Source organism: Gallinula chloropus (assembly GCF_964237585.1).
Source record: "Gallinula chloropus genome assembly, chromosome: 27".
Lineage (NCBI taxonomy): Eukaryota > Metazoa > Chordata > Aves > Gruiformes > Rallidae > Gallinula > Gallinula chloropus.
In genome coordinates this window covers 3,030,911-3,043,077 of record NC_140112.1, presented here as the reverse complement: position 1 = coordinate 3,043,077, position 12,167 = coordinate 3,030,911, and the positions used below count along the sequence as shown (strand labels likewise).

The following is a 12,167-nucleotide window of genomic DNA, read 5'->3' as shown; positions in this document are numbered from 1 at the left end:
CACCAGGCTCTGACTCTGGACACTTCATTGCTCCAGCAAATACCCTGCTTAGGGTCCCTCCTCACCCACCCACCTGCGACTGAGTGGACAGCTGGACCAAACTCCTGCACCTCCCACCCAGCTGAGAGCCCTGGAAGGGCAGCCCACAGGCTTGCTCAGCATCTCCTCACTTCTCAGCTCTGCTTTCCCCCCCGTGCAGCAAGGTGACTGCTCACTGCTCTTCCTTCTTTCTGTAACTGTGATGGGCACAGCAGAAACCACCACCAAATAGGGTCTGTTTTCTCCTCTTCTACTTTTCTTCCATCACCAGGACTGATGCAAGTCCCAGCCCCCACCACTCTGAGGGGTCTATCAGTGCTGGCAGCAGCTGCCCACTCAGGTGGGCTGCGTGCAGCCACGGTAACTGGGAAAGGCAACGGGAGAGACTGGTCCAGCGCCCCAGCCGACACCCCGTGCCCAAGGACCGCGCTGACGGGAAGGTCCCCAGCACGACTCAGGCCCGCGCAGTCCAGCGCCACAAGGAGCGAGTGCCGCGGGCTGCCTAAAGCACCTCAGCCCACCAAACAATAGTGTGCCCGACACGAACCCTGCGCGGAACCGACCGTGAGAGGTGAGAGGGACCCCCCGCGGCTCGGGCCGGGACACGTGGGTGCCCAGCCCGGTGTCCAGACGGCGTCTGCGCATCTCCAAAGACGGTCGGAGCCCCCCGGCCCCCGCCCCGGGCCGGTGCCCGGTCACTTGCAGAGGGAAAAGGCGTTTCCTGGCGCGCAGAGCGGTCGCACCAGCGGCTGCCCCCGCGCCGAGGCTGCCCTTCCCCAGGGCCGTGGCGGAGCGTGAGGCCGGTGACTCGCCCGGCGTGCCTGAGCGGGCGCCGGCTCATCTGCGGGTTGGGCTCCCGTCCGCTCTGTTCACGGGGCACCCGCGCCGGCCGCCGCTTCCTCGCCCGCCCGGAGTCCGGGACACGCCATCCCCGGGACACGGAGCCCTCAACCCCAGCCGGAGACCGGCGAGTACCGGCCGCGACACCGCTCGCCTCCCCGCTCGGGGGCGGGGGGCAGCTCCGCAGCGCTTCCTTACCCGATCCCCGCACGGCGCAGGGCCAGGCTCCCGCTGGGCCGGGCGGGCAGCGCTCCGCACCGCGAGCCAGAACCGGCAGCGACCGGACCGCGCAGCCTCACGCCGCTGCCAGCAGCGTCGGGGCCCGGCCTGTCCCGCGCCCAGCCGGGCGGCAGCGACGCCGCGGGAAGCCCAACCCCGCCCCCCCCCCGCGCTGCCCCGGCCCGCCCCGCACGGAGCCCCGGGCGACGGGGCGCGGCAGAACCGTCCCGTCCCGCACCGCCCGGCCCCGCCCCCGCCGGCGTCGCGCCACCCCCATTGGCTCGCGCGGCCGTCACTCAGCGCCGCCCCGCCCCTCGCCGCGGGGCGCACGGAGCTGTTCTCACAACTGCGTTTACTGCGCGGCCGCCCCCAGGGCCCCGGCCCGTCCCCCCCCGGCCCGTCCCCCTCCCGCCGGGCCCCGGCAGTCCGCCCGCGCCGCTACTCGGCTTTCAGGCCCTCGGCAATGAGGTTGAGCTCGTAGCACCAGGTCTCGTAGCGATAGGCCATGCGGATCTGCGGCACGTTCGTCTTGCGGATGTCGTTGCCTTGGGGCCCCTCCTCCTGGTAGTTTTCTCCCAGGAACTTGGCTTTCTCCTGCCAGAAGGAAGGGCGGCGGCTCAGGACCCCGGGGAGATGCCCTGGCCCGGGCACGGCGCTGCTGCCCGGCCCGCTCTCCGCAGGGCCCGTACCTCCTGGGACAGGCCGCACTGCAGGACGCTGTTCCGCGCAATCTCGCACATGTCACAGGTGCTGAGCTTGAAGACCTGGGCAGCGATGGCGTACTCCTCCATCAGGGGCTCCTGCAGCCACAGGCAGGGTTAGAGAGCACCAGCTTCGGCCGCAGAGCCGGCGCTGCTGCTGCCCCTGGCGTGCCGGACCCTGGGAGGATGCTGCCGGCTTCCCTGAAGAGTGAGGCCCGTGCAGCCCCTGTGCTCGGAGCGGGAGGGGGTTACACACCCTACCTTGGTGTAATGAAACTGCATGGGGTCGTCTGTGGAAAGGGACACCATGAGGCCCTTCTGGTGGAAGTCAGGCAGAGGATTCTTCGCGTACTCCAGGAAGAGGCTGTTGTTGCTGAGTGGGGACATAGCAATGGGAATTTGCGCAAGGAAGTACAGATACTGCAACACCGGGCTCTGCAAAGATCAGCAGAGTTGCCAGGTTAGGGATAAAGTTGCTGCAGCCTCCATCTCTCCAGGGTTCTTCCTCAGGTCATCCCAGTGCCCCAGCCAGGAAACCTGGTGCACAGAGCTCATGTGTGCAAGAAAAGAGACAGGCAAGGTAGCAACCCTCCAGAGCCCACATGGAATGCGAGAGGCCAAGCAGGTGTGAACCTGTCTGATTTCAGAACTCATCTGGCTCCAGTGATAACAGACGTACCCAGTGATAAGTCTGTGAGGACAAACCCCTGAAATCTCAGTGCATTTCCCAGCTACACCCCCCAAACACTCCTGGAGAAACCCAGAGAACCATGTAATGCCTGCCTGAAGCCAGGCTGGCTCTGCTCTAAAGCAGAGGCACAAATAACTGCCAGCTGCAAACGCATTCTCCTCCTTTCCCATGCCTGTGCTGCTCTGCAGCAGGCTGCTCCACTTACCTTCTTGAGGTTGAGACCATGGGAGATATTATCTGCTGTCATGAAGGCTGCAAGCAGATGTGTGATGGCCCCGGCTTCCCCACAGTGTGGACGGAAGAGGAACGTGTTCATCCCACGCTGCCTAGGCACACGGGAGAGAGAGTCGGAGCAGGCAAGCAGCAGGGTTAGGTGGCAGGCGATCCAAGATTCCCTGAATGCTCTGCCCCTACCAGTGGGTCCCCAAGAGCCCAGCTGGACCTAGGAGTACAGGACTTGTCCTTTTCTCCTCTGTGCATGCAACAGATGCACCTCTGCAATCCCGAAGTTTTCACCCCGGTCCATCACACTTCCTACCGAGGAGCGTTTGGAAACTGCTCTGGGACAGGAAGCTCCAAACCACACTGGTGGCAGAGCCACTTCTTCCACACCAACAAAGAGCTGAGACAGCTCAAGAGGCAGCCCCACTCCTGCCAGCCCACTACAGGTCCCTTAGCAGGTCTGGGGTCTCACCTGCGCAGGTTGTTAAGCACCAGGATGTTGGCATACATGTAGTATACGTAGTAGGTGTAGGATGGGTTCTTCTCAGAAGTCCACTGCTCTGGCTTTGGGCTTTTAGTGCAGAACATGTGTCCACTATGCTTGGACTCATCATCCACGCTGTCGAAGCCAGTGATCTGCTTGGCAAGGGAACAAAAAAGCTGCAACTCAAAGCTCCCCACCTTGCCATGCCCAAGTCGGCGGGTGCAATCTGCCCCAGCACAGCTTGCCATTGCCAGCTGCAGCCTGTAACCCTGCCCCACTCAAGAGCAGAGCCAGGGGCAATGTTTGACCTCATTCCTCACAACCCCTCATCTCTATCAAGCACTAGAAATAAAGTGCACACTGAACCACTTCTCCAGGGTGTAAGTGGGCAGTGTTTCTCCCAGCTGCCAGCTCTGGGAGTCTGACCCCACTTGTGGACACACACACTTCCCCAGACCGTGGCAGCAGGGCTGCAAGCCTTGCACTTTCCCTGTTGGAGCCAATACCCTGTTTCTTATTGCACAAACAGGAGTGTGTAAGTGCTCACCACCCCTTGAAAACACCACCAGGTGACACTCACATGGCGTAGGAAGACACTCAGCTCTCTGTTGGCTTGGGGATTGACAGTTGCCTCAAACACGGGAACAAAGATATTTTCCAGCATCTTCCCAAAATGTGGGAGGAAATTCTTAGACCTGAACACATCACTGTGGGCAGAAGCAGGGATTAGCTGCTAGCAGAGGACAACATGGCCCACTGTCCCAACAATTTCTTCAGGATAACAAGTGAGGTGCAGTGCATTATAAGGCACAGTGCTCTCTCAGAGCCATAGCACGTACTAAATTCTGGGTACTTGGATCATCCACTTCATGTTGGGGGAATAGACCCGATGCTTGTTGAACCAGCTGGCTAGCTTGGGCCACTCTTCTGCTGACCGCCCGTAGATGGAGAGGCGAGGCTCTGCGTACTGGTACTTGGCATCCTCCAGATCCGAGCCAACCTCCTGCAAACCAGGACAGTAGCACCGGCACCCTCCAGGCACAGCAGCAGCACAGCTTAACTGCTCTGACCTCCCCTGGATTCTCACCTTGATGATGGTAGCAAAGTACTCGCCATTGATGGCGTTCTCTGTCTTCAGGTAGAGGTCACGCAGCTCGCTGGCACCCACAGGGTTGTACTTGGCATTGAACTTGTCAAAGCGCTGGAACGTCTGTCGCCCCTGGAGTAGAAAGGATCAGGGGCAAACACTGTGCACACAGCCTGTCCCCAAGCACACCACCTGAGCACCCGAAAGGGAAGGCCAGGGGCTGCTTACATCCTGCCACAAGCACTACCATGCACAGAGAGAAGGGAAGAGCCATGCCTATGGGGGTGGATGAGAGTGACCCAAGAGTGGTCTTACAGTAAATGTCCTACCACTTACAGCATGGACATCCAGGGAATCCACTGTCAGGTCATAGGGGTGCAGATTAAGCTGCTGGAAAAGCTGTTTGAGGGTGAGCTGTGTGCCCTTGGCATCATAAACTACACGGTCAGCATCCACACGGTAGGATTTCTTAATGAAACGCAGAAGATGCTTCTGGTTCATGCAGGCTGCAGCATGGATGTGCGTGTCCACCTGAGAAATCAGAGGCATAGCTGTCTAGCTTCAAGTTGGGATGCTCGGGTACCATCACGCAGAGGCAACAAACTCCACAGGGGAGCACAAGTTGTGTGGGGAGCACAGCTCAGCCCAGCAGATGAATGCAATAGGCCTAGGCCAAGAGCAGCCCAGTCAGCCTCATCCCATCAGCAGGAACAACGTGGGTGCCACAGACCTTGACTGTAATATCCAGTTCTCAGGGAGGGGAAGGCACCAAGGCCGCTTGTCTTTAGAGCCACCAGGGCTGTAGGCCTTGCCCTTTAGAGCCACCAGGGCTGTAGGCCTTGCCCTTTACCTTCCGGCAGTTGTAGAAGTCCCGGTGGGGATTGTTCTTCAGCTCTTTCATCTCCTCCATCTCGTTTAGCATTTCATGCACTTGGAACTTGGATGAGAGGAACTTCAGTCGCCGGTGAGCGTAGGTCTTACTAAGGAAAGCAAAGGGCAGAACAGTGACTGAGCATTTCCCCAGTCCCTGAATACTGACTTTGACAAAGACCCCAACCAAGACAGCTGACAAGGGCCGAGGATGCTCTGCTAGCCAGCAGGATGCAGGCACGTCATCAGTGGGTGTCTCTCCCCTCCCTGGAAGAGGAGAGGGCAACCCTGTCCCTGCGCTGGCCTCCCTCTGCCCGCCGAGGCAGGGCCTGTTCAGCTGCACCCAGCAGTGCTGGGCCACACACTTACACAGGCCCCTGTGCAATCAGGGCCAAGAGGAAATTCATGTCATCTACAAAGTGCTGGAGGTTGGGGTAGGGCAGGTCCTTCGGCTCATTTCTGCCAGCCGCTGCCTTGTCTCCATAGATGTAAACTACCCCGTCCTTCATCTGGACGTGGTATCCCAGGTCCTCCTCCAGATTCCCAGTTTCAAAGGGATCCTGTCCGTCCTTCACTGGCGGGGTGAACACTGGACCAAAGGGAGAACACCATGAGACACAGGCTGCCAGCCAGAGCCACACCAGCCTGCCGTGCACCCCAGGCAGAGGCCAGGGACAGCCCCGCCACCGTGACACTGCAGAGGGGGCCTGGCCAAGCGACTCCCCCGTGGAGCACTTGGAGAATCCCTTTCCCACCTCTGCCCACCCCACAGGGAAGCAGGAGAGGGAAACTCACCAGGTGCTTAGACCTACCTGGGCCGGTGTCACTCGCCCTCCAGACCTCGCCCTCGATAGTACGCAGGTACTGCGACGGGGTGCGGGGGAACCTCTGCACAGACTGCTGCATGTACTTCTCCCGGATGCACAGGGCACGGTACAGACCTTGGCAGACAACCTCAAAATCTTCCACTGTCACCTGCAAGAGTGCTGTTGCTGAATACAGCCACACAGCTGGGACCTACCTGCCTGAGAGATACCCCCTGCGCCGAGGCGTAAAGAGGACGACTTGTTCACAACAAGACACGTACCTTACCGTCCCCTCCCTCAGGCTGCTCTGCTGGAGCAGGGGAAAGAAGAGGTGATAGGCAAAGCCCTAGACATGGCAAAGGGAAGCTCCTCACAGCAGAACCAAGGATTTCCAGCTGTCATGCCCTCTTACATTCCTCACTTCGAACTGTAGTTGCCACTGAAATGGAAGCCAGGCCTGGGCAAAACACTGCAAGCTATTTTTGGAGCCCAGGCTGAAACTGAAGCAGGACCAACAAGATCCACTGACCCAATGTGTCAAGAATTTTTGATTTACTGCAGAGACAAGTGTTTGGGGCAGTCAAGAGAGGTCAGACTGGAGCAGCATGGGAGAATACCATGGAGCAGTTGCAGCTAACTACACTCATGGTAGAAGGAATGTGCCTGTGCATAGAGGTACTTCCAGCGTCCCCTAATTGCTCCTCTGCTATGCCACTCCCAGCTGAGCAACCTGCCCCAGCCCAGGAGGGAGCAACCTGAAAGCAGCATCTCAGAAGCAGCACAAATGTAACAGGAGGCTGTGGAGGAGAGGAGGAGGAGAAGGATGAATTAGCACAGGATGTGATAGCAGTCCTGGTCAGCTGGCTGTAGGTGACCCTGCATGAGCATCCCTGCTCTTGAGACACAGACTGAGCTGGAAGACAAGACTATCCCCACCGCACCGGGTACAGACTCCTGTGGCACTGGGCACTACTGAGGGACAGGCAGGGATGAGATGGGGCAGCAGTCAGCACAGGGAGGGGTGTCGACAGCCGTGTCAGCACCTACCCCAGAGGCGTAATCCCCTGTGATCTGCACCCGCTGGAAGTCAGGCACAGTCTGGTACTGGGGGGAGGTGGAGATGACCTCATCAATGGTGGACAGCCTGGTTATAGACTTCTGAGCCACAGGGACTGCCAGAGCAATCGTCTTGAGGCGGAGCAGGCGCTTCTTCCTGCCAAGGAGGAAAGCATCAGGCCAACAGCCCCAACCCCACAGCCACCCGCAGCTGCTGGGTCAGGAGCACCTACCACAGTGATGTTCTAACCACACACAACATCAACCATCTCACTGGTGCTTTCTGAGCACCTTAGACTGTAGAGTACCAGAGTAGAGGCCTCAGCACACAAAGTAGCCAGAGACTTTCAAGCATGGTCTTTGGAAGCTGCACCTATCCAGAGAAAGGTCTCCAAGTGTCCCTTTTGAACAGCTCTGTGGCCACCTCAGTGCTGACACCCAGGGAACAGGCCAAGGGCATCTTCTGTCCAATGGTGAGAACAGTAGGAGAGGACACCCTGAAGTACCTGACAGATGCTCTGGGATCACCAAGGATTTGTTCCATTTTGGGTGTGGTGAGCTGTTCTCACGTGCCCTGTTCTACATTACTCCTGCCTTCTTCCAGCTCTAGCTGGGGCTGTGCAGACAGGGCTCCTCTCCTTTCCCCAGATGCCCCCTTTGCTGCTCACCGCTTTTCTGTCGTGGTGGAATTCTCCTGAAGCATCATGTGCGCCCTCATTTCCTGACGTGAGATGGGGCAGACCTCTTCCACATCAAAAGGAGAGATCTCTTGCCTGATCTCTTCATCTTTCACCTCAGAGGCAAAGACCTTCTCTGCGAAGGAGCGCATCGCCTCATCCATCACTGCAAGGAGAAGGAGCAGAGTGCAGGGTCACGCAGGCATCTGGTCCCCAGCCACGCTGGCAGGCAGCTGCCCCTTGCAGCCAGCTTAATGCTCACCTGCCACTTCATTATGCCACCTACACTTCATGCTGCCTGAAAGACTCTGAGCAACCTCCAAAATTTGCTGCCAGCTTACAGAGCCTGGACCACCCACAGTGGCCTGGAAACACACCTAGACACCCCCAGCACACCAGAAGAGGTAACTACAACCCACAGCCCAAGAGCAGCGCAAAAAGACCCAGAGAGAACCAAGTCCTTGGGAAAGGCACTTCTGAGAGCATGCACTGGGGGGAAGAGGGGGAGGCTGGCAGTGCCCTTACGGCTCTAGGAAGCCCCAAACCCACTTGCCCCACAAGGCATCCAGTCAGGATGAAGGCAGACGTGTAGACGGACAGAGCTGGCAGCCCAAGCACTTAGTTCCCACCATCACAGTGCAGCTGAGGAGCTCCTGAGGAAGGAACCATCGTGTGGGCCAGACCCCACAGCCCATCACGTGCAGCATGCGGCAGAAGTGCCAGCTCAGGGGGCCCTGTGGAAGTCGCCATTGGCGCAAGGTTGGCTGGGAGAAAGGTGGTTGCTGAGAACAGCCCTTCCACTGCCAAGGAAACCCCATCAAACAAGAACCCAGGGGGCTCCCCTGGCAGCACCTCCCAGAAGCACGCGGTCGCGCAGCGGCGTGCGGACACGTATCAGCCGGCCGTGCCAGCAGCTCAGCACGAAGCACAGGGTGGATCAGTGCTGAAAGATGGACCACACCACAGACACCTCAGAGAGGACACGGTCAGCAGGTGAGGACCAAAGCAGAAAGGACTGATGGGCGTGCCAGAAGTGTGCCAGACCTACAAGAGACTTTCAGGAGTGAACTCAGCCCTTTTATCCCCCCCCAAGGTGTCAGAGTTAAAGCAGTTTATCCCTGTAGCTCTGGCTTTGCAGTTCCAAGGTCCTGGCTATGGGGTAGCACGAGGGGCATAACACAGGGGCCTCCCTTCCCTGCTGTTACATGGGATGGCAAAAGGGCTTGTGCTGAGCTGCAAACACATGGGGAGATTCCAGCACTGGGTCCATTTCTCAGCAGTGCAACGTCACAGAACCAGGATTTTGGGAACAAAAGTTGCTGGGTGTTGTAAAGCTGCTGTATTATTAACAGGGCCCCAATTTGCTTCTTAGAAGACAAAAGTGCAAGGTTTTTGCACCATCTGGGTATTGCTCTGCCAGGGACTCAGCTTTCTGCTGACACTCAGGGCCTCAGCAAACATGAAGTCAGAAGCCCCTTGGGGTACCGTACTGAGTACCTGAACCAAGGGAACCAAGCCTTGGATCTGTCCCCTCATGGATCAAATCCACTAGCAGCAGGATGCATTCAAAAGAAGTTACTTTTTGCCTGATCTCTGCTAAGAAAAACAAAAACAAACCCAAAAAATCCCAAACAACGAAACAAACCACCCCCCAAAAAAAAACCCCAACCAAACCCCAACAAAACCAAAACACCCCAACCTCAAATAAACACAAAGGGATGGATAGGTGTAAGGGAGATTGCAAAGTGTCTCACTTCCTACCACAGAGGAAAGAACTCCACTCAAAAGTGTCTCCTAAGCAGGAGCTCAGGGGTGCTCGGACAAAATTTAACCAACAGCAGCTTCATATATCAAAGGGCCAAAAAAGCTGGAACCATTCCACAAAACAGTGAGGGGCACAGCTGGCACTGCTGAGAAATAGCATCTTCATGAACTGCTGACAGATCACCATGATCATGTAACTGCTGCTGGTTTCCAGTGATCATGTCTAGGCAGTCACACTGCAGAACATGTAGAAAGCCTAGCAGTACTCACCTTTGTCTTCTGCTGTTTGAGATAGAACAGAAACAAAATAAAAACAGATGTGATCAGCCCTTCAAACTCTAAGCCTCTGCACATCATCATCACATCAGTGATTAAAAAAGGGATTTGTAAAGCACAAGTTTAGGCACAGCTTTCCTAGAGAAAGGACAGCATCTGTGGTGTGTGATACAAAGATCCAGGTTCAGTGCTGACTGTTCCACTGTCCAGCTTTACTGGTGTGTGCAGAAGTGAACCATGCTGCATACAGCTAACAGATACCAGTCATCTCATCTGAGCTGCCTTGGAAGCTCTCTCCCTGCCCCAGCATCCAGGTGCAGTGATGCAGAAGAGCACAGGAACAGCTTAAGAGGGCAGAGCAGCCTGAACAAGAAGGCAAATATTTAAATGCCTCAGAGCTGCTTTGCCATGTTCTGTCCCTGACTTGCCATCCCTTGTGAAGGGCAGGCTGGATGCTCCTCTCCAAAATGCCAAGTTTCATCCTCCTGACACCCATGGTCACGTCTCCACTGATTCACTGGCAGGATCAGACAGCACAGACACTGCAGTCCCCTGGTCTTCAGTCCTGCTGACACGGTGTGGCACCGACATTCTGGGGTGCAACCTGTACCCTTTTCATCTGAGCCCAAAGATTCAGCCTGGAGCTCCTGCTCTCCCAGCCTTCTCACCAGCTTTCCCAAACTCCAGCAAACAGAACGTGTTCTCCTGGCATTTGTAATTCACCTATTCATTTGCAAACTAAGCACCCCAGAAATGCCTAGTTTGACCTCTCATCTCCTTAGTGGAGGAAAATTACAGCCCTGAAGGTCAGTAAACTCCCCCAGATGCTGCATGGCCAGGCTTTCATACAAGCTTCACCTCCTAGGACAGTGTCTGTCACATCCAGACGTGCTTTTGTGGGAACTGATGTAATGGCAGTCACTCCTCTCACTGTACTGTTCTGCACAGCCTGGCTGGCCCTATTCCTGCTGCCCAGCTTGTGGCTCCCCATCCCCTTGGCACTGCAGCACCCCACCTCTGAGCTTAGCCAGGCTGGCCAGAGACCCCTGAGCTCCCACTGACCCCTTTCGGTGTCATCACAGGATCCATCACAGTGCAGGAGGGACAGGAGTTTTCTTCAGGATGAGCAGAGCAAGATTTAAACAATAATGCTATTTCTTTACTGCAGTAACCAAAAACATCTCCAAGCAGGAAGATGAATGCTTAAAGTCCCCAGTGAGGTCCCCTGGACTGCAAACACCCCACACCAAGATCTCAAGGGCCATGGGCTAACCAGCCTGCCCTGTGGCTCCCAGTCTCACTACTTCTTTTCAGACCTACCTGGAATTCTCACCCGTGACATCTTTGCAGCAAGTTTGCAGAGCCTCAGGCAGCACCCTGCTGTAACAGAGCACAAGTAGCTGACTGCACAACAGCCTTACACTAATGTTACTCCTTTCCCTTCCCTGTAATTAGACTCGCCCACTCTAAAAGGAGAAGGGAGGTCAACTATAAAACTATTTAAAGTGCAACCACAAGCACTTGCACTGAAGCAGGTGAAACCAGGGCTCAAATTTAACTTTTTTTTTTTTTTTTTAAAGTTTGTATTTGATTTTAGGTGTAGTGGAGTTTCACCTGCTGTCTGGCCACACTGCTACTTACCAGGACAGTTCCACCTTTCTAAGGTGGAATATGGAAGCCAGACTTTGAAGACAGGCTAAAGAGACATCTGCTGTGCAGAAACAATGGTTTGAAGTAAATGCTTAAGTCACAGAGCTGATGTTTTCACCAGAAAAGGAGCTGTGGATAGGTCCAGATGACATCCACTGTCCTATTCAGAGATGTTGCCCAAGAGAGGGATCTACTTGAAAGGCTGGATTTTAGCAACAGATGTCCTCACACCTTCCCAGCTGAATCAGAGGAAGATGCAAGGAGCTACATTTTGTTCTCAGTCCTGAGTTTTTCAGGAACTGCCTTTATAAACCTTTGTATCATCATAGCAAAGTGATACTCAATTACCAAGGCATACCTGATAGAGACCAGCATCCGAGGTGTGCCAAGAAACTCCTCCCTTGAGCTGTGCATGGTGGCTTGGATCTGGCAGAGTATCAGTTTGGAAGTACCTCCTGGCTTGTTTTAAGTAGACTCTTTCTAGCATACCAGCATTTAGTTCTTTATGGTCTCCTCAAACCTACTTCAGATCTCTCACATGAAGCTGGAAAACTGCTCCTGCCTGAAGAAAAAGGCCAGGGTGACTCTGAGCTTCTGACTCAGCTTCCTGGTGGGAAGCCCTAAGTATGAACAGGTCAGAAGGATACAATAGTCTTGGTTTGAAACAGAGTCTTCTGTTTGTTTATACTCCACTTGATGGAGTTGAAAAATTGCACTGAAATCAGGACAAGTCAAGTAAAGCATCCAGGCTGAGTCAGTCCTGCTGATGATTTAAAAGTTGACTT

The 12,167-nt window shown here is 55.8% G+C and overlaps 1 protein-coding gene across 1 annotated transcript; it reads right to left on the bottom strand.

The window, feature by feature from the left end:
• Positions 1–1,500: 1,500 nt before the first annotated feature.
• On the bottom strand, positions 1,501–11,173 carry AMPD1 (adenosine monophosphate deaminase 1). Its single transcript, XM_084276036.1, has 15 exons — positions 11,053–11,173; positions 7,684–7,858; positions 7,007–7,172; positions 5,966–6,128; positions 5,523–5,742; positions 5,134–5,263; positions 4,620–4,814; positions 4,284–4,415; positions 4,036–4,199; positions 3,777–3,903; positions 3,185–3,348; positions 2,696–2,816; positions 2,061–2,234; positions 1,788–1,898; positions 1,501–1,692 (listed from the first exon to the last, which is right to left on the bottom strand). Exons 1-15 carry the CDS (start codon positions 11,072–11,074, stop codon positions 1,537–1,539), a joined length of 2,220 nt encoding a protein of 739 aa, XP_084132162.1. The 5' UTR covers positions 11,075–11,173; the 3' UTR covers positions 1,501–1,536.
• Positions 11,174–12,167: the final 994 nt, after the last annotated feature.